This window comes from Halichoerus grypus, chromosome 12, assembly GCF_964656455.1.
Source record: "Halichoerus grypus chromosome 12, mHalGry1.hap1.1, whole genome shotgun sequence".
Lineage (NCBI taxonomy): Eukaryota > Metazoa > Chordata > Mammalia > Carnivora > Phocidae > Halichoerus > Halichoerus grypus.
Genome location: NC_135723.1, coordinates 60,707,855 through 60,727,523, shown reverse-complemented (window position 1 = coordinate 60,727,523; position 19,669 = coordinate 60,707,855). Strand labels below are relative to the sequence as shown.

The following is a 19,669-nucleotide window of genomic DNA, read 5'->3' as shown; positions in this document are numbered from 1 at the left end:
GAGTATACCCAGGGTGGCTGACTTGTGAACTTCTCTGCTTAGGGCATACAGTTCACACAGTTCTAGTTTAAGTTTAGAATGTGGCTTTATTTTTTTTTTTTCAAGTGAACTTGAAGATAGCTTTTCTTTTAGAAAACTGAAACCAAAACTTTCTCAATGACTTCATCAATGTTTTGGGGTTCGATCTTGAATATTAAGGACTAGCTGCAGATATATGATACTTTGGGACAAGATTATTCTTATGGAAACAGCCCAGTAAGTGATAGCATTAGGTTCTAAGAAAGGGAGGGCAGCAGAGAATGCAGGAAGTTAATCGACATCATGTGACATCATCACGCTCGGAGTCAAGACCCAGGCTTATCCATCCCTTTGCCTCACAACTCTAAACACAGTGTTTGGCTTAAGGCAAAAACTTACTATGTATTTGCTGAATGAGTGGTGAATGAATGAATGAACAATCTACTTTAAATAAAATATGGAGAGAGCTGATTTTTAACATTTCTATTCCTCTACATTTCTAAGCCAGACATTTGTGGTTGCCTTCCCAACATCCATATCCATCTTCCCCATTCCAACAGCACTCAAAATTTTCCAGTTCTGTGGATTATATAGGGTTGGTCCCTGACTGGTTCAGGGCAGCAGCATATCCCAACTCTCTGACCACAGTGTTGGAGTTAGGAATGGGTAACGCAGGTCAGTCAGCACTGAGACTCAGTTCTAAGACTTTGCTTAAAGTGTCAGGAAAGTAAACTGTAGATACTTGCAACCAAGAGCATTGCAATTAGCATTAAACCTGAGAAACCACTTTTTAAAGTGGATTATCATCAGGTAGACTAATTTTCTTTTAGGAATAATGTCATAATTGGGGCTCATGCCTCACGATAAGAATCTGGTATCAAATAAGTCAAAGTTATGTCCAATAATAGGCCATAAAAGCTAAGACATACCTATACACTTCTATAACAATTAAAAATCATAATTTTTAGAATCAAGTCCTGTAATATAGTAAAAATGTACTGCCTCCAGTAAATATATGAGAGATTTCAAGGTACCAAATAATCACTAGAGTTTGAAAAAAAAAAAGTGTGTGATGGAAAAATGTGGATTCCATAAATGATATGCTAATGATTTTGACATCAATATCTAAAGTTATCTTTCAAAGGATAGTTTGTGAACATTTCAAAGACAAGAGCTTGGTGAGTCCTGAGATTCAAAATGGGTTTAACAACAGGTTATTTCAAATAAAGCAAATTTCATACTCTGAAATTTTTTGGACTTTCAGATCAGGAAAATGCTACAGTTTTAGTTTATTTGGATTCTAAAAAGTGTCTCGTGAAGCTCTGCAAGGCCCTCAGATTCCTTCTCCTATTCATCCTTTAAGAACCATATACAAATTTAACCTCTTCTATAAAGTCTTCTCTAATCCCAGGGGGTGGAGGAGTACCATATTATTACTAAAGCCATTTGCATTTTAAGTTAATTGGTTTATATCTGTCTCCCTTACAAGACTATAAACTGGAGAAAAGTATGGATCACAAGTTAGTCATTTTCGATTCCTGATATTTGTGCTCTAACATGCAGGGAGTATTCCCTGTATGTTTGCTCAAAGACCAAATGAATGGATGATAGTCTTGGGAATAAGATAGAGTATCATGAGCTTGGGAATAATATGGCCAGGTGAGTTTATAAGAGGCCCAACACCCAAACTCAAATAATTTATGGATCCAGGACAGCAAAAAGAGAGTTCTTTCTCAGTGATGCTCTGCATACCTTTAGGAAATGTGGTTCTGATGCCATAAACGGCACATTTGGTGGCATACTCCCCTCAGTTTTGGAGTTATGCATCACTAGACGTCCTCAAATACAGCCAGGATGACTATTAGCTGGATGCAATAAAGAGCAATTTCATAAATGCCATTGTTTGTATTAAATGGCCTCAGCTATCCCTTCTGTGTCTAAAGTTTTATGATTTTAGAGCAAATTAAAAAAAACACACAACTTGGTTAGACCCCCCAAATCAAACTTAAAACCCATACACGAGGGTGAAACTGATATTGTAAACATGTAATTAGCAATGTGTTTTCTCCCTTCCTTAGGACACAGAAGCCCTTTTAAGAGATATATCGGGTGGCCCAAGGCCTCTTAGCAAAAGGGGAAATGAATTTGAGTCAATGCCATCTTTTTGCTTCAATAGAGCTCTCTGCGGTGGCATTCACTCAACAAATATTTATTGGCTACTTAATGTATGCAAGGCTGTGTGCAAAGCACAGTAAGTCATGGAACACCCCGAGCCTCTCACTACAGATATTTTGGTGATTTACTGTCAGAGCTCTTCACACTCCATTAGGAAACAAACAAACAAAACCATGCAATTACTAAGTCATTAGCACTGCCTTTTAAAATAGAAGATCAGAATGCAGAACCATTAGATTGGAAGGGCCCTCAGAGACCCAGCACAACCCCTGTATTTCACAGATGGAAGAACAGACTCATGTAATAAGATTGAGGTGCCTCTATATATGCTGACATGGAAATATAAAAGCAAGGTATTTGTGAAGTGAAACAAGCAAGTTGAAGGACACCAACTACAGCAGAAACCCACTTTTTCCAAAAGAGAACAACCGCAAAAAAACGCCTTCATATTAGGCATGTGTATTTTGAACACTTGGAAGGATATGCCTTCCAAAATTGACAGAGGTCAGCTACCGGGAAGCAGGAAAGAGATGTGGAATCTGGGGTGGGGGCTGGTTTGTCAATCATGAAACATTTCACTCTCAGCTTTATGCATTTTGTAATGTTTGTCTTGTATGCCACTTTGTATTGCTTTTGTAACAGATATATACACAAGCGAGCCTATGTATATATGTGTGTGTGTTTGTGTGAATGTATATATTTATGTATAAAATCTTAAGTGGAGGGGCACCTGGCTGGCTCAGTCGGTTAAGTGTTCGACTCTTGGTTTCAGCTCAGGTCGTGATCTCACAGGTCGTGGGACTGAGCCCCGTATAGGGCTCTATGCTAGTGGGGAGTCTGTTTGGGGATTCTCTCCCTCTGCCCCTCCCCCCACTCGCACTGGCCCTCCCTCTCTCTCTCTCTCTCTCTCAAATAAAGAAATAAATCTTTAAAAAAAATTTAAGTGGAAGGAAAACCGTCTTGAAAACTTGCAGGCTGTGGGTCAGGCTTGCTTCTGGGTTCCACTCTGCACGCCAGTCCAACGCACTCAGAGGTGCAGACCACATGTCAAGTTACTGACCCTCCCTGAGCTGTGGTGGCCTTGCACGTGGCCGCCGTTGCTCAGTGCTGTGGGGAGCATGTGAGAGCTCAGGCACTCAGCTGGCACAGCGGCTGGCCCAGGGCAGGTCTCACGGGTGGGAGAAACAACGGTGACATCGATAACGATGGCACTAATTATTCTTATCACTGCTGTCCAGACTCAGAGCCTGAACAAGAACATGTGTCCCCTGGCTGTCAGCACAGCGGGTTTCCCACCTACCACACTCCTTCCCTCTCTTGCTGGAGAACGACTTAGGCAGATGCTACTAAGGAAAGAGAAAACGAGCTTGACATGATGACAACTGCCTGCCTTCATGAAGGGAGTTGAACGCTGACTGATGCCCAGGTATGATCTGTATCTAAGGCGTCACCCGTAGTGACCAAACATTATTCTTTGCTATCATTAGTATTTTCTGTGGTCAATGTCATATGATATCACAACTATAGGATGATCGGCTAAGAATGTAATTCATGGAAACTCGCCCTTGCTGAACAACTCTGCAAAAAAGAAAAGGAAAACCCCAAACCAAAAGGCAGTGAGTCAGAATGTCTATCTCCTTTTTCTAAGCATTCCCGAAGTGGGTCCCAGGCAGCCTGCTCTTGGGGGTCCTGGCTAGGGGAGAATGCTGTGCAGTCCACTCTGACTAAAATCTCTCCTTAGTCGAAAAAGAAAGATTTGGGTTTGCAGTGCCGTGATGTGGGATTGCTTGTGTGCATTAAATCAACAGCAAGGATTGTTCAAAAGGCAGGCCTACTGAAGACTTCTGAGGAGATTCTCATTTCAAATACTCACAGTATGATTTCCATATTGGAGGCTGGTATTCTTCAGCATCTAGAGCAAAAAAGAAAAGAAATCAATCTGTCAGGCTGAACGTCAAACTGTCAACATGTGTCTTCTTTGGAGGAACAACAGTCTGTCAGCAGTACTTGCATTCTGGTCCCAGGGGGCCCTCTCTGCTCATTTATGGGACAGTTCCAGTCACAAGGGAGGAAATGCGCATGGCAACCCTCGAGGACCCAACACCACTCTCTTCAGATCACTTACCATGACAGAAATCAATTGCTTAACCATTTTCATAGAGCCCAGTAAATCAAAAAAGATTTTTAAAGCAATTAACTTGATTGTACCCTCCAGTAATCTTTTCAAACAGTATTTATTTAACTTGGCATAATAAACATATAATTTATCTCACAGTTTCCCATCAGACCTTTAGCCCATTTATTAAGACTTGAGGGCAAGACGTAAAATGGCAAGTATGTAATATTAAATCTGGGAAGTTGTGCAACTCAACCAACTGAACTCCTAAAATGACTGGGTCTGACAGCAGAGACACTGATGATTCAATTGGAATTGCATTATCTCCTTGAATTTACTCCAGTGTGTGACTTAGGAAATTTCTAGAACACTTCTCAGCAATCAGAAGTGTCAGAGTGAAAGAGTTACAACAAAATGGAGAGGATGAAATTGTTATTCATCAATCTAGAGAACAGACAATGGGAGAAAACCTGCTTGTTCAGTCGATTCAACAATCCCAGTGCTGACAGCTGAATTTATAATTCTGACGGAGTTATTAGAGCCGTCCTGAGCTTATAGCATAAGGCCTTGGTAAAAAGTACTGCAGCTTAAACAGCTAGAGGGGAGAATCCTTTCCCTCAAATCACAGAACGCTGAGCTGGGGGGAACCGCAAGAGTTCTCTAATTCAGCACCTTTATATGCGGGAACTGTTTTCGTCACCCTGCACCCCCCAAAGGCATCAGACTGCCCGTGTCCTGATGCTACTGTCACATACTACTTTCGTGCCAAGGACTAGATCTTCTCTGACCTCTTGCACTGAGATAGTTCGAGAATTATTCCCCTATGCTATTTGTATAAAAACTCACGCAACAGTGGTGAACTTCCCCAAATCCTACTTAATTACAGTTGTGTAGCTTAAATTAAATTCTTTCACAATTAATGTCTTGCTCTCTGGGGCCCACCCAATCACAGAGGCAACTAAATGCCTCCAAATGTAGTTTCCTTCAAATAAATCCATACTGTTAGGTCGGCACCGTCAGGAACCTACCTGTGCATGAGCAGCCGCATAAGGGCACACACAAATACAGTGCATTAATAATGGTTTATGTTGTTATTCAAACTTAGTTAGCTGATAAAAGTGAAATTCTTCATAGTTTTGTCAAAGTAGAACGGTATCTTCTAACAGCTTTTAACGCAAACAAGCCACTAATTTCACCCTATATATGTCATAAACCAATTTTAAAGAATTAACATGACTATTTGTTTATAGAAAGCATTCAAATAAAATAAATCAAGTTGCCAAGTCCAGAAAAGTCAGGTCTTATATGTTAAAATGTTGATGGCACTTTCAAAAATATTTTTCAAAGAGAAAGACACACACACACACACACACAAACACACACACATGCACACCAGATTGCATAGGAATGTAAATCCCTGAGATGTCATCTACACAAAGCTACAATGTCTTACTATTTTGGATGAGATTTGTTCTGTGAGGTGAGCACAATCCCCAGACCAAGATGTGGTCAAGAATATTCAGTACCTAGAGTACAACTCTGCATGTTGAGGGAAGACCCCCAAAGAAAAGAAGTAGTCTTCTTTATGCAGGTTTTAAATAGGGCTCAGATGCTCTTCTTGGATCTCCTAAGGTCTTCTGTCGGTTTTTTAAAGATTTATTTATTTAGTTGAGAGAGAGAGAGCAGGGGGAGGGGCAGCAGGAGAGGGAAAGAGAGAATCTTGAGCAGACTCCCTGCTGAGCATGGAGCCCGAGGACACAGGGCTGGAGCCCGAGGACACAGGGCTGGATCCCACGACCCTGAGATCATGACCTGAGTTGAAATCAAGAGTTGAACGCTTAACTGACTGAGCCACCAAAGCGCCCAAAAGGTCTTCTTAACTGAAGTCAGAAGTTTAAAGTCTTGCTGTTTTGTGAAAAACCAAGAATTTTGCTTCATCTGAAACACTGGCTCCTAACTTTATAACTTTCATTAAGCCCTGCATGCTACAGAAACAATTTATCCCTTTCTAGTTGTTCTTTGTTAGCAAATATTACATAGAGGTGAAGAAGGCTACCTATAGAGACTGGAGATCATAATGCTTCCCAGCTTAAAATTCTGCAATGTCTTCCTTCTGCGTTTGGAATAAGATAACAAACCTCTTATTGTGGCCTACAAGGTCCTGTGTCATCTGGTCCCTACCTGCTTTTTTGATTTTTTTGCAGACATTTTGCCCTTTTATACTTACCCAGAAATGCTAACTTTCTCTCTGTTCTTATAGCAAGCCAAGCTCTTCTAAACCCATGGCCATTGCTCTTGTGGAGCATCCAATACATCTTTGCATGGCTGACTTGCTCCATTATGTAGGGCTCAGCTCACATGTCACCTCCCAGGGGCCTTCCCTGACAATCTTGTGTAAAGTAGCCCTCCCCTAACTCTGGTCACTCTCCTTCATAGCATTTATTGCCATCTGAAATTATTTATTGATTTGTTGGCCTGTTATTACTGGGCTCATCCCACTATTAGCCAAACTCCATATAAACAGGCATTTTGCCACATTCACTCGTGCATCTCCAGCCCCAAGAAGGGTGCCTGGCATGTAACAGACATTCAAAAAGCATGTGCTAAGTAAGAAAACTCAAAAGGTTCAAATTTTACCTCTGACAACGACTGGCTGAATAACTTGAAGCAGGTTACTTAACTTCTTTAAGAGCCTCCCAATACTCATCTTTGTAAAACAGAAGAAATAAAAGTGCCTCCCTCCTAACCTATCTCTTAGGGTCACCGTGGGAATTAAATGAGATACCGGATTTCAAGTTCTTGGGACAGCGCCTGGCAGATAGCAAATTCTCGAGGTAGCCCCACTGATGTCATCATTGTGTTGTTGTCAGTGTTATATTACTCTGTCCTTGTTCTCCCCAGGTTGTCTTCTGTCCCTAGACCACAGCCTCGACTCTCTCTCTTCTTACCCCTGGATCTGGAGCCTGTAATTAAGTTCAGTGCTGTTGTCATGGAAGGTTTTTCTTTCCCATTAAAGAATTCAAAGTGAGAGGCCATTTGTCATGCTTCGGTGGAACAACTATAATTACCTTGGTCTTAGAGACATGTTTCACAAACCACTAAAGCACACTGTTAGGAGACCTTGGTCAAGAGACAAGGCATAAAATATTTTTAATATGTTGAAATACATCTTTAGCTGCCTCCAACCCTGCCCCACCCATGTGCATGTTTGCCCCAAGTTCACACAATACTTTTCAAAGCTCTACTTTACACTTGGATAGCCTGACACTTTTTTTTTTTTTCAAACAGAGAATAGGTTTTTTAGGTCATTTAGTTCACCTTCCTCATTCAGCAAATGAGGAAAATGAAACACAGAACCGATCAAGTGGCTTTCTCAAGATCATAAAATGAGAGCGAGGCCAAAGTGGGATGAGAGCAGGAAGCTCTGTCTTCCAGGTTCCCGGCACATCAGTCAGCCTTGTCGGGCACCCCACCCCCATTTACATGTATGGAATCAAGAAAAAAGTATATTGCAAAGCAGGTTTGTTACTTCGATCTTGTAAAGCTTGAAAGACAAAAGAAAAAAAAGGAAAAAAAAGAGCTGTATGAAAGATTGACATCAACTCAAAGGGTGGGCAGCATTCCATCTGTGTACAGAACCCCATTGAAGAGTTACAGTGTGGGAGGTATAAGGTACCGGAAATACGACACCATAAAGCTTAATGCTTGTGGAAACTGTATTATTTTGTTAAACATCTTAAAGAAATGGGTATGATGCAGAAGGAAGGGAGAGGAAGCAGAAGGGAAGAAGCTCCATGTTGTAAGAAAAAAAACTATCATTGAACCCAGAAGACAGTTATACACTTTTGGAAAAGAACAACGAGGGTCAAAGAGACTTAGAAAATATATTGCTTAAAAATATTGACTAATTGGCATCCAAACTTTAAAAAAGTGTGTAAACTCTTGGACTCAGCGATTCTATCCATGGGAATTCAGCCTAAGGTAGTAAATGAACACATGTACAGGTAAATATATGAACAAGGTGTTCATTGCTGCTTTGTGAACAACAGTGGATCCAACAGCCCAGAAAAAGGAAGTGGTTAAATAAATTATCCTATAATATAGCCATGAAAAGGATGGTGTGGGTCAGAGCTTTGTGGTCAACAGCATGGCCTCTGGAGCTAGACGGTCTAGGTTCAAAACCTAGTTCTGTCATTTATCAGCTGTTTGACCTTAGCCAATTTATCTCATTTCTCTGTGCCTCAGTTTTTCTTATCTATAAAATGGGAGTAATAATACTACTCAACATATAGCATGTTGTGAGGAGAAGATGGGCTGATATGTATGAAATGCTTAATCTAGTGCCTGGCATGCAGTAAACTCCATGCTTGCTATTATTATTTCTTTTTAATGACATAGACAAATATTCATGCTACATTAAGTATTAAATCAGGTTATAAAACAATTTATTAAATATAAACCCATTTTTAGAAAAGATATATATACATAGAAATGATTTTTAAGGCTATAAACCCAATTATTAACAGTAGCTATACTTGTTAGTGAAAATATAAGTGATTTCTATTTTTCTCTTCATTTGCTCACCTGCATTTTCTAATTTTCTGATCATATTGCTTGTGTAAATATTTAAATAAATGAGAAATAAATTCATTGGAGTGCTAGGTGGTTTCTCTCTCTCTTTTTTTAAGATTGTATTTTTAGGGGCGCCTGGGTGGCTTAGTTGGTTAAGTGTCAGACTCCTGGTTTTGGCTCAGGTCATGATCTCATGGGTCATGATCTTATGGGTCCAGAGATCAAGCCCCATGTCAGGCTCCCCACTGGGACAGGAGTCTGCTTGAGATTCTCTCCCTCTGCCCCTCGCCCCACTTGTGTGTGCCCCCCCCTCTCGAATCAGTCAATCAATCAATCACCACCCTGAAAATAAAGTAAAAGTAGAAAGACCTAACAAAAATAATTCTTACAACAATACAGGTAGCGTGTACAGTTTTAGTTCAGGAAGAGCTAAGAGGGAAGGCAAAAGAAACAAGACAAGGGCTTCTATAGCAGAAGGCTGTGCCCAATCCCCTTGGCCCTCTTTTAAAAAATCTGTGAAATAAATGTTAATGAGCAATTCTAAGCAGGCTGGAAAGCACGCATCTCCTCTCATTAAAGAGGGGGTGGAGGGAGAGAAAAAAAGATATAATGCTTAGAAAATGATCAAAATCTTACAAAAATAGGTCATAAGACCACTCGCATGAAATAATCTATAAAGAATCCAAACATATCAAACAAAAAGCAAAGCGAAGAAAAGCTGGTTCAAGGGGCCTGGAGGTGCACGTTAAAACTTGGAAGTCATCAAGAAAACCTTCTGTGCTAAAGTAACTAACCCTAAGGAGATGCACTGCCACTCTGAGCTTTGGGGGAAGGACAAAGAATTCTGGTGTCAGGGCATGGAAAGCTCCTCCGTGGCTGAGACCCAAGGAGAGGACAACAGGGGCCATAGAGAGCACTTGTCATAAAAACTCATCTTTCTAGATCAAAAGCATTACAAAAATAATTTATGATCTTTACTGTTTTTACTGAACTTAAAAGGAATACACACTTACTGTGGAAAAACAGAAAAATTCCAGCAATTGAAAAATGTATATCTTAGAAAGCAGCCTACTTCAGAAAAAGTACCATTAATTGATTTATGCGACTCTGCCTAGATTTTGTCTTATAAATGGCTGGAATAAAAATTTTAAAATTGGTATCCTATCACATACACTGTTCTGCAGTTTGCTTTTGAATTTCATAATATTCCTTAGGTATCTTTCCATGTCAGTACACAGAGATCTGTATTGGCATTATTATTTTTTACCTGTGGCCTGGTCTTCCACTCCATGAGTATAATCAAATGTATTTGATTGATTTATAATAGTTTCCAACTGATGAACATTTAGGCTACTTTCAATTTTCCATTACTAAAAACAAAGCTGCAATGATATGTTAAATGCTGGGTAAATGGTCTCTGTAATTTTTGTTTCCAAAGCTGTTAAAATAGCCTTCCATGGGGTGCCTGGGTGGCTCACTCAGTTAAGTGTCAGACTCTTGGTTTCGGCTCAGGTCATGATCTCAGGGTCATGAAATTGAGCCCGGTGTCAGGCTCCGTGCTCAGCTCGGAGTCTGTTTGAGATTCTCTCTCTCCCTCTGCCCCTTCCCCACTGCTCTCTCTCTCAAATAAATAAATTTTTAAAAATGGCCTTCCAAAGTTGTATCAGTTGGAACTCTCAACAATGTGTGAATGAATGCCTATATCCCCACGCCTTCACCAACACTGGCTATCATCAATATACGTGTTAATTTTTGTGCATTTAAGACTCAATTAGAAAATACACAGACAAGCCTAAGTGTGTGTTTGCAGGCAGGCAAATGGGAGCACAGAACATTCCTGGGAGTGAACCTGTGGAAACATATGGCCATGGAGTGAGGTGGAAACACATTAATCCCATTCCTTTTGGTAGCTGGAGCTGGAAGGCTCTATTCTTCCAGGCATTTTCAGCTCCAGAAATATGTTGACTTGATGGAATCACCTGAGGAGCAAGTGTAAAGGAATTTGGGGACTGATTAATGAAGAAAATTTAGATAACTCCATGTGCTACACTCGAGTAAGTGACAACTAAAGGGCAGACACCTGTAAACCTCAAGGAGAGCCAGATTCCTTCGGCTGGCTCATTGGCGTGTGACTAGATCAACAGAAAAACACACGCGGGGCCTCTGGAAAATGTGAGCACTGAAAGATTCACCAATTTAGAGAATGATCTCCCAGGAACGTTGGAGAAGACCCATCCTTAAGGATCCTTCAAGCAAAGCTGCATAAATTATTGCATGGGGCGGAGGGGGGTGTGTGTGCCATTGGAAGTAGAGAGTGAAAGGATCGGCCCCCTCCTCCTGCCAGCCCCTCTCCCAGAAGAGCCAGGCCTCTGCTGTCACTCTTGATTTCTTGATGCACACATTTGCAAATAGGCTGCAGTTAGTGAGCTTCTTCCAGGGAAGATGGGTGGGAAATAGGCTTTTCAATCAGACAGGGGACAGCCTCGCAATGAGATCACAGTTCAGAATTTGTTGGGTGATTAGCTTAATGTGCCCAGAATGGGTTGGGATCCAAATGAAATTGAACAACGACAGGATGAGCAGGACGTCACGTTTGTACACACCCCGCAATACGCCCTCAACAGGCACATCGTGCCCAAGCTTGGGTGTTCAGAAGTTATGTGAAAGCCAGAGCGTGTAGCCTGCGGGTGTGGTCCTACCAGGCCATTCCGGCCAAACCGCGGCACACCTGAGCGGCACGATGACCTGGAGTTCGTCCTAACTGGAAATGTGGAGGAGCTGTCTTTCAGATAGCTTTCTTGTTGTCACATTGCCTAGGGAATACAGAAACGTGTTCTAATGCTTGCCACCTCTATGGGCTCCCTGCAGTCCCCTGAGAAATTAGACATCCATGTATTCTCTTTGAAAACTGCTGCTTGGGTAAAGAATGAAGGCCTGGTGTGCATCTCACTGTGGATTCTGTCAGGGATTTTGTCACTGATTTAGTTCTATTTGCAGAGAATAATTAATAAGACAAATTCCAGAAACTAACAGAAAGTAGTAAGTTAATAAGACAAATTCCAGAAACTTGGCTGGGCCCCAAGGACAAGGCTTGGCTGAGATTTTTCTGAAGACGATGAAGGGCCTCGGGCTGGAGTTTGTGGTCACTAGAGGGCACTGGGGCCACACGGAGCTTCAGTTCTGGGCCAATGTTCGGTATGCAGAGCATGGTGAGAGTCTTCCATTTAACAGGTATTTAGTGAATACATACAATACATACAATGAGCCAGACCCTGGGGACACCTCAGTGAATAAGGCAAGTAGGCTTCTGGAGCTCTGCATGATCTGGCCCCTGGTCACCTCTCCCTGGTCATCTGTTTCTCTCTCCTCTTGCTCACTATAGCTCAGCCACTTTGGCCTTTCTTTCCATCCTTGAATCACTGAATCATTGAATCATCATCATTGCAGTCTTAGAGATCTCACACAGTTTCTTCCCTCTGATTTCCACATGGCCAGCCTCATTATCATCTGGATCTCAGCTTAAATGTTCTGGCTCCTCGGAGATGTCTTCCTGGACCATCTTATCTAAAGCTGTCTTTCAGATAGCCTCTAATTCTTTGCAGAGTCTTTTTACCATCTGAACTATTTTTACTATGTGCTTATTTATTTCTTTGTTCAGACAGACAGCACTATGAGAGCAAGAGGCTCATTTATCTTGTTCTCTGATGCCTGGGTCACCATTAGACTATTGAGTACCTTTTGTGAATTAGAAAAAGGCATCCTTTCAAGCAGGCTTGGCAATGGCTTGGCAATCGGACAGCACCTTTGCGAGGAAGATGCTTCCTCTGGGAGGCTGAGCCTTGAATCAGAGCACATGGCCTGGTGAGGGGAGTCCAGGCTGGGTTCAGCCCCAGCTCATCCCTCAGCTGGACATAGCACAACAGGAATGGCCCTAAATGTCGTATCCCAGGGTATATAGATGCTCAATAAAGAGTGGATGAGTGAAAGACAGACATTGTTCACTGACTCAAACCTAGGATTCTGTTAAGGGATACAAACACATAAAGAGGCAATCGCACAGCAAGAGGATGTGTAGGAGGACTGTCTGGCAAATTTCCCAATCTTTGGAAGGCTGAGTGGGACTAGGGCAGTTAGGCCCTTCCCATGCCTTGGCCAGTTACCTCTGGCTTTGAGCAGCTCTGTCCAGGGCTCCTTCAAGAGTAGTCCCAGGGGAGTAGAGTCTAACATCAAGGCTTATAGGCTCCAAAGACCGAGAGAAGCATAACTGCTGGTACCATAGCACATTACACCTAGTCAAAGAGATGTTATATCATCCAGATATCTACTACAGTAGCCAACGGCAAAGAGTATCGTTGTGGGCAAATGGGCTCATGGAGTATGTGATTCACAGACCAAGGTGTGGCCTAGAAGGACCAGAGGCAAAACAGAACATGGCACTGACAGCTAGAAGTGGTTCAGCCTGCTAGCTGAAACACAGGGACTATGGTGTGTGTGTGTGTGTGTGTGTGTGTGTGTGTGTGTGTGTGTGTGTGTATGTGTGTGTGTGTGTGTTGTCTGTGTGTCTGTGTAAGTTCCAGAGTAGCTAGGAATTAGAGAGATAAGTAGGGGCCAGATAATTAAGGGCTTTTAAAACCATGCTAAGGGCTTACTTTTGTTCTAGAGGGAAAGGGAAATATAAGCAGTGAGGACACAGCATCCAGTTTGTACTTCCAGAGGATCACTCCAGTTGCAGTGTGAAACAGGACTGGAGGAAGACAAGATGGAAGGGAAGGAAGATAAGGGGAGGAGGGAATGACGGAGCTGGGCAGCAACCTGGGCAGGTGACACTAGTGGTCTGAACTTGAGTGGTGACAGTGGAGATGGAGAAAATGGGGTGGATTCAAAAGGCGTTGAGAAGGTAGAATCCACGGGACTTGGTGATGAACTGGATGTGGACAGAGAAGGAAAGGAGAGAGAATCACACTGGGCTTGGGCAGAAGAAGACAAACGGCTTCGGCATAAGCAACTGGATGGACAGTGATGCCATTCACAGAAATAGGACAGACCAGAGAAGAAGCAGGCCTGGCAGATGGCGATGCATTTGGCTTTTCCCTGTTGGAAAGAGATGTCCATGCGATAGCCAAGTGAACATATCTAGGAGCCTTGGAGTTCAGGAGAGAGAACTGGGCTGGGGATCTAGAAACGGAAGCCCCAACATGCAGATGGCTGCTGTAGCCACTAAAGTAGACGACATGACCTTGGATGAGCATTGAGAGTGAGGACAGAAGGCCTTCAACAGAACCCCCACAGAGCCCCAATAGTTAAAGGGTAAGAGGAAGAGGGGAATGACCAGAGACCAGAGAGATAAGGGAGAAGCCATGAGATGGGCTGACATGAAAGGCAAGGCCAGAGACACTTAGAAAGGGAGAAGTGGCCAGTTGTGTCAGAAGCTGTGTGAGCGAGAGAAGCATGAGGACCCACTACTTCAGCAACAAGGGGGTTTTTGATGCTGCTGCAGTGCAGTGTGGGTGGGTGAGATGGGGTAAGTGAATGGAGACACAGGAGCTGTAATTTGAATATCATTGGATACCATAGTCATTTACCTCTTGCCAAACCACTTGCTTGTCCCAGGTAGCCCTCTCCCTTGGGGCCCTCTCCCTACTTCCTTGCCCAAAGTTTCTACAAAATGCAGGTTCCTCTTGGCATGATGGAGCAGCTTTCCTAGTGGATAATTTCCTCCTTTATCATTCCTCCTCTGCTATTTCTTTAGAGACCACCGTACACCCACTACCTCCATTCAGCCTAGAGGCCTGTCTCTCCTCCAACAGCACCCACCCCCACATTCTCCCTTCCAGCATCTACCTGCCTCTTTACAAATTCTTTTCATCAGAGGAATGTCTTCTTGGCTTTCTTCCAGAAGCTCTTTTGGGCATTCATTTATTCATCCAACAAATATTTACTTAGAGCTTACAGCCTACTTGGCACAAAATACTGCACTAGACGCTGGTGTAGATATAAAGGCAAGATGCAGAATCTAACCACAAGGAATCAGTTAGGAGATGAAATAAAGACATCACCTCATTCATTCATTCAACAAGCATGAAGTGCCCGCCTGCTGGGCATCCAGCTCCTGGCCACATGTGCATGTGACCATGGCACAAGGTAGAAAAGTGACACATTACATAGCAAGGTCAGACTGAAAAGTGCTGTTGAAATGGACAGAGAAAAGGGATTATAACACTCAGTCATTTCTCAACAATTATTCTTATATTCATCTCCTTCCTGAAGAAGGCATGTCTTCTTCCTTAGAGGAGACTAGTTAGCTGTATCTCCAGCCAGCTCTACTCCTACCATTTAGAGGAGTTACTTTCTTCTCCCGTTGTAGTACTATCTTTTTTGAGTTCACTGCGGGCATTTGTGTCTCTTCAGATATCTAGTGGTTGTGGCAGTGATAGACTAAATTCTCATGAAAGCAGCTCATACATCATGGTCCTGGCAATGAATGTTACTACTGGCTAGGAAAGAGAGATTTCTTGGCCATATTATACTCAGAGTCAAATAGAGGAAGTCCTAGTGCAGAGATAGAAGAGGAAGAGAGGTCTTCTACCAACCCTGGAAAGGAATCTTTAAGTGCCTGGTACATTCCAGATTCTGAGGTGGGTCCCTTATATATGTTATCTCTAATCTTTACAATTTTCCTGACTCACCTCTCCACACATTTCCCATCTACCCACCCACCCACCCACCTATCCATCCATCCTTTCAGCAAACACTTACGTGCCAGGCACTGTGTTGTATGATAAAGATGCCACTGTGAGCAAGGCAGGCACAGTCCCTGTTCTCGAGATGCCTTCAGTTCAGCATTGAAGGCAAACATTAAACAAGTCATTAAAATAAACTATGGAAAGCGTTATAATAGAGAAAACCCCAACACTCTCAATTTCCTGGGTGATATGTAGCTGCTCCCCTCTCCTCCTCCCAGATAGGTCTGCGTTCTCTCATCTGAAAAGACAGAGATGGGGCTAGAGAGCCCTGTGCAAGCCCTCCTGGTAGACAGCTCCAGGACTCTCTACATTCTCAGTCACGAAGCAGCTGCGACCTTACCACCCCTGGCTTCTCTGATCAGAGCTGTTCAGTTGACCCGGAGGTCAAAAGCAGTATGCTGATGCCAAGAGTTCTGGTGAAGACATCCTTCCTGCCCTGAGGAGACAAGAGGACCCTTCACATGCCATGAATAACTTAGTTGCCTTGTGTAAGTGGTGAGGATTAGTCTAGAGGAGTATCTGCTTTATGCCCCAATACACCATGTTGGTGGGGGAGGCTCCTTCTCCAGCCTCCATTTTCCTAATGAGAAGATCCCCCAAATATTCTGAATGTTTACACTGATAGAGATATCAATGAAATTATCAGGTGTTTACTTGTAATATTTAATTCACTCATTTGATTATACATGCGAATTTAAAATCAGGTACAACATAATCCACCGATTTAGAGATACTGCTTTCATCAATTCGCATTTTATGGAACAACAATTTAAATTTTCCATGTGTATCTTTGGCACTTTTTGAGTCACCTAAACATTTTTTCCCAAAGCACATCATGCTGTTTTTTTCATTAGCCTTTTCAGCATGTACAATGCTGCCCCTGGATGGCTTCTCAGCCCATCCACATGCTCACGACATGTGAGCAGCTAGCTGGCTTTTCATTCATCCTGCACGTGGTCTCCACAACACACCCACTGACCACATTACTTTTTAAAGTGATCTTTAAAAAGTCTGTGGTGGGAAAAATAGGAAGGTGCTAACAGGAATGAGGTGGCAGATATGGAAATCTCTCTAAGATGTTACATTTGAAAGTCAGCACAGTGGGGGCACGGCATAAGCCACTTCTGGAAGAAACTGCCCCATGAGGAGAGCTGGGCACTGAGGGGCAGGAGGGGCAGGGAGATCTGGTTTTCTCTGTATACCCTTTTATATCATTGGGATTACCAAGAAAAAGAAAAATCTTTTAAAAGGTTTATGTACAATTACATTTAACATTTGTAATTGTGACTGTATCTGAGGCAAATTTCTTAGCCTCCTTTTTAAAAAGCATTTCATTAAGTGACCTCTATAACGGGATAAAACTATCATTGATTATGGTAATTTCAGGTCTGTTGTGTCTTTTCCAGAAAGTGGTTGGGTGTTCAAAATGAAGGAACTGAGAGAGAAACCCTATAATATGAGAGATTTGGTATAAAATAAAATTTCAGATGACACCCTCCTTTCTGAGACATAATTTTGGGATATATCATAAATACAGACATAGATATTTTAACCACTGTTGAAAGGCTTTCTTTACACTATGTTCTTGGGTGTTTCATGTGTGGTCTTATTTGATATTCATAACAAGCTTGTAAAATAGGTATTATTAGTCCTATTGTATTGGTGAGTAAAACTGAGGAACCGCAAGGATGCCCAGAGTCACAGGGTTAATAGGTAGTAGAGCTGAGTATTCACACGTGGTTTGTTCAACTCTGAAAACCATGCTTTTTCCATCATAGAGTCCTGCTACATTCTGGGCCTTCATAAATATTATAACACAGGATTTCCAAACTGCACTGAAAGATGGGTGTTATTATCCCATTTTACAGATACGGAATCTGAGGACCAAGGAGGACTGTACCTTGCCCAAAGTTGGCCAACTTATCCGTACCCCATAAAATGAATACAATGCACATCCAGTTGTCATCTTGGGAAGGCTGACCTATCATATTTTACCACAAGAATGAAATACATTTGCTTCACAATGTTAAACCTGTTTACTTAGGTCTGAGATTATATTAATTCTGCCTTGATGTATAACCAGTGTAAACTCTACCTATTCCTGTCAGCCAAGCAAAAATAGATGAGGCCCAGTCACGTTGTCTAGCAGGGCTGTAGCTGGTTGACTGATACTTGAAGCCTCCTGAGAACCAGAACCTCAAGTTTTGCTTTTCTCCTGGGTTTCAGTGCTCTGCGGTTTCTTATCACTTGCTTTAAAAGTAACGTCTTACAGAGAAAATACTTCTACAGATCAATCACACACACACACACACACACACACGCAACACTTCAGACATCTCACCAGCCATACCACAAAGCAACAAAAACAGCACAGGAAGCGCAACTGCAGTGTACAGGAAGGAGAAACAAAAGCGACCCCTCCACAGTCAAACCAATCCTTCTCGACCTGCCTGATGCTAATTTAAAGCCCCACGTTAAACTCTGCGTTCACGTGCATTTATCACGTGTAAGCCAAGTGCCTGAACCAACGTGTGTAGGAAGAAAGCCTTCCTGCCACCGCCGAGGCAGGGTGGGTGACTGCACGTGCGGGTCGACAATGAAAGGGTTAAGAATAAGACAAGCGGGGCGTCCGGATGGCTCAGTTGTTAAGTGTCTGCCTTCAGCTCAGGTCATGATCCCAGGGTCCTGGGATTGAGCCCCGCATGAGGCTCCCTGCTCTGCGGGAAGCCTGCTTCTCTCTCTCCCACTCCCCCAGCTTGTGTTCCTGCTCTCACTATCTCTCTCTGTCAAATAAATAAAATCTTAAAAAAAAAAAAGGAAGAAGACAAGCAACAAGTGGTCCCAATGATTTCTGAAGGAGAAAGTGTTTACATTACATAACAGAGCAAGAAGAATAGACCCCCCTCCATCCTGTCCCCCGCTGTTATCTTAGCCTTGCTTGTCTTCACAGCACTTGGGACAGCTGTACCACGTGCTGGCGGGAGACTCATATCCTCTAGCTGTTTGCACAGCGGCACGTTTGTCTTCCTAATCACAGTATGTGAAAGTTCCTGCTTCTCCTACCAGAATCAGAAACCAAATATTAAAACAAATCTTTCCTCAATTTTATCCTCCTGTCTGAGGTTGTCTGTACTTGCCACCTCTGTTTATCTATTTTCAGCAGCATTGGCCTAAGGAGGAATAGTCTATTTACACACCTGTGCCTTTATAAAAGATCATTTGTCAATTCCCAATGTGTCCATATAACAAACATTTACCCGGCACTCTGTTCCTGAGCCCAGGTTAGGTGCTGGGTACACATGGATGAGTAAGACAAACGTCTTTCCCTCAAGCAGCCCCCACTTCCAGAGGGAAGAGAATTGAATGGTGTCTGGAGGAAGGATGTGTGCAAGTGCTAAGGGCGCCTAAAGGAAGAGCCAGGCCCTTGGCAGCGGGGAGTGAAGGTGATGAGGAGGACTCCACAGGGAAGACCATGTTGGAGCTGGACGGTGGAGGATGAGTAGGAGTTTGCTAGACTGTTATGGGGAAGGCGAGGAAGGTAGAGGTAAAAGGGAACAATTGGGAGACTGGCTTCACTTCAGGCATCCTGAGAAGGAAGGAGACTTCTTGGCTTATATGGTGAGTGTTTCTAACAAAAGAATGTTTTCTCACAAAGGCTAGTTAATCATTTCCACAGGCAGTTTGTGCCTTAACAAAAGCCATCTTTCCCTGCCTGTAATGCATAGGCAAATACAAGAGGGACTGGCAGACTTCGAATGGAATGGCTGCTTGCAATCTGATAAGGGGCAAGGAAAGGGTCATAGGAAGATTCTTCAAAGACAACCTGTCTCCCCTTTTCTTCTAGCTCTAGCACTCTTGCTGCTTGTGGCAGAACCCCCACCGTCATTACCCCTAGTGAACGTCCTCTGGCTTTTGGTGGAATGAAATTGAGGTGGGAGTCCCAATGAAAAGTCACCCTCGTGTCTCCCAGACCCCAGTGTTCCCCTGCAGCTTTACTCTCTTTAACGTCTCCCAAAGCAGAGCTTTGTACACACCAGGTGCTCGG

At 42.8% G+C, this 19,669-nt stretch overlaps 1 protein-coding gene across 2 annotated transcripts in view; it reads right to left on the bottom strand.

The window, feature by feature from the left end:
* Positions 1 to 19,669, bottom strand: part of CHN2 (chimerin 2) — a 298,376-nt gene that overhangs the window by 143,599 nt on the left and 135,108 nt on the right. For both annotated transcript variants that reach the window (XM_078059407.1, XM_036074482.2), the window contains one exon: positions 4,067 to 4,105. In XM_078059407.1, the coding sequence (XP_077915533.1) occupies positions 4,067 to 4,105 (39 nt within the window). The remainder of the gene's footprint in view (positions 1 to 4,066; positions 4,106 to 19,669) is intronic.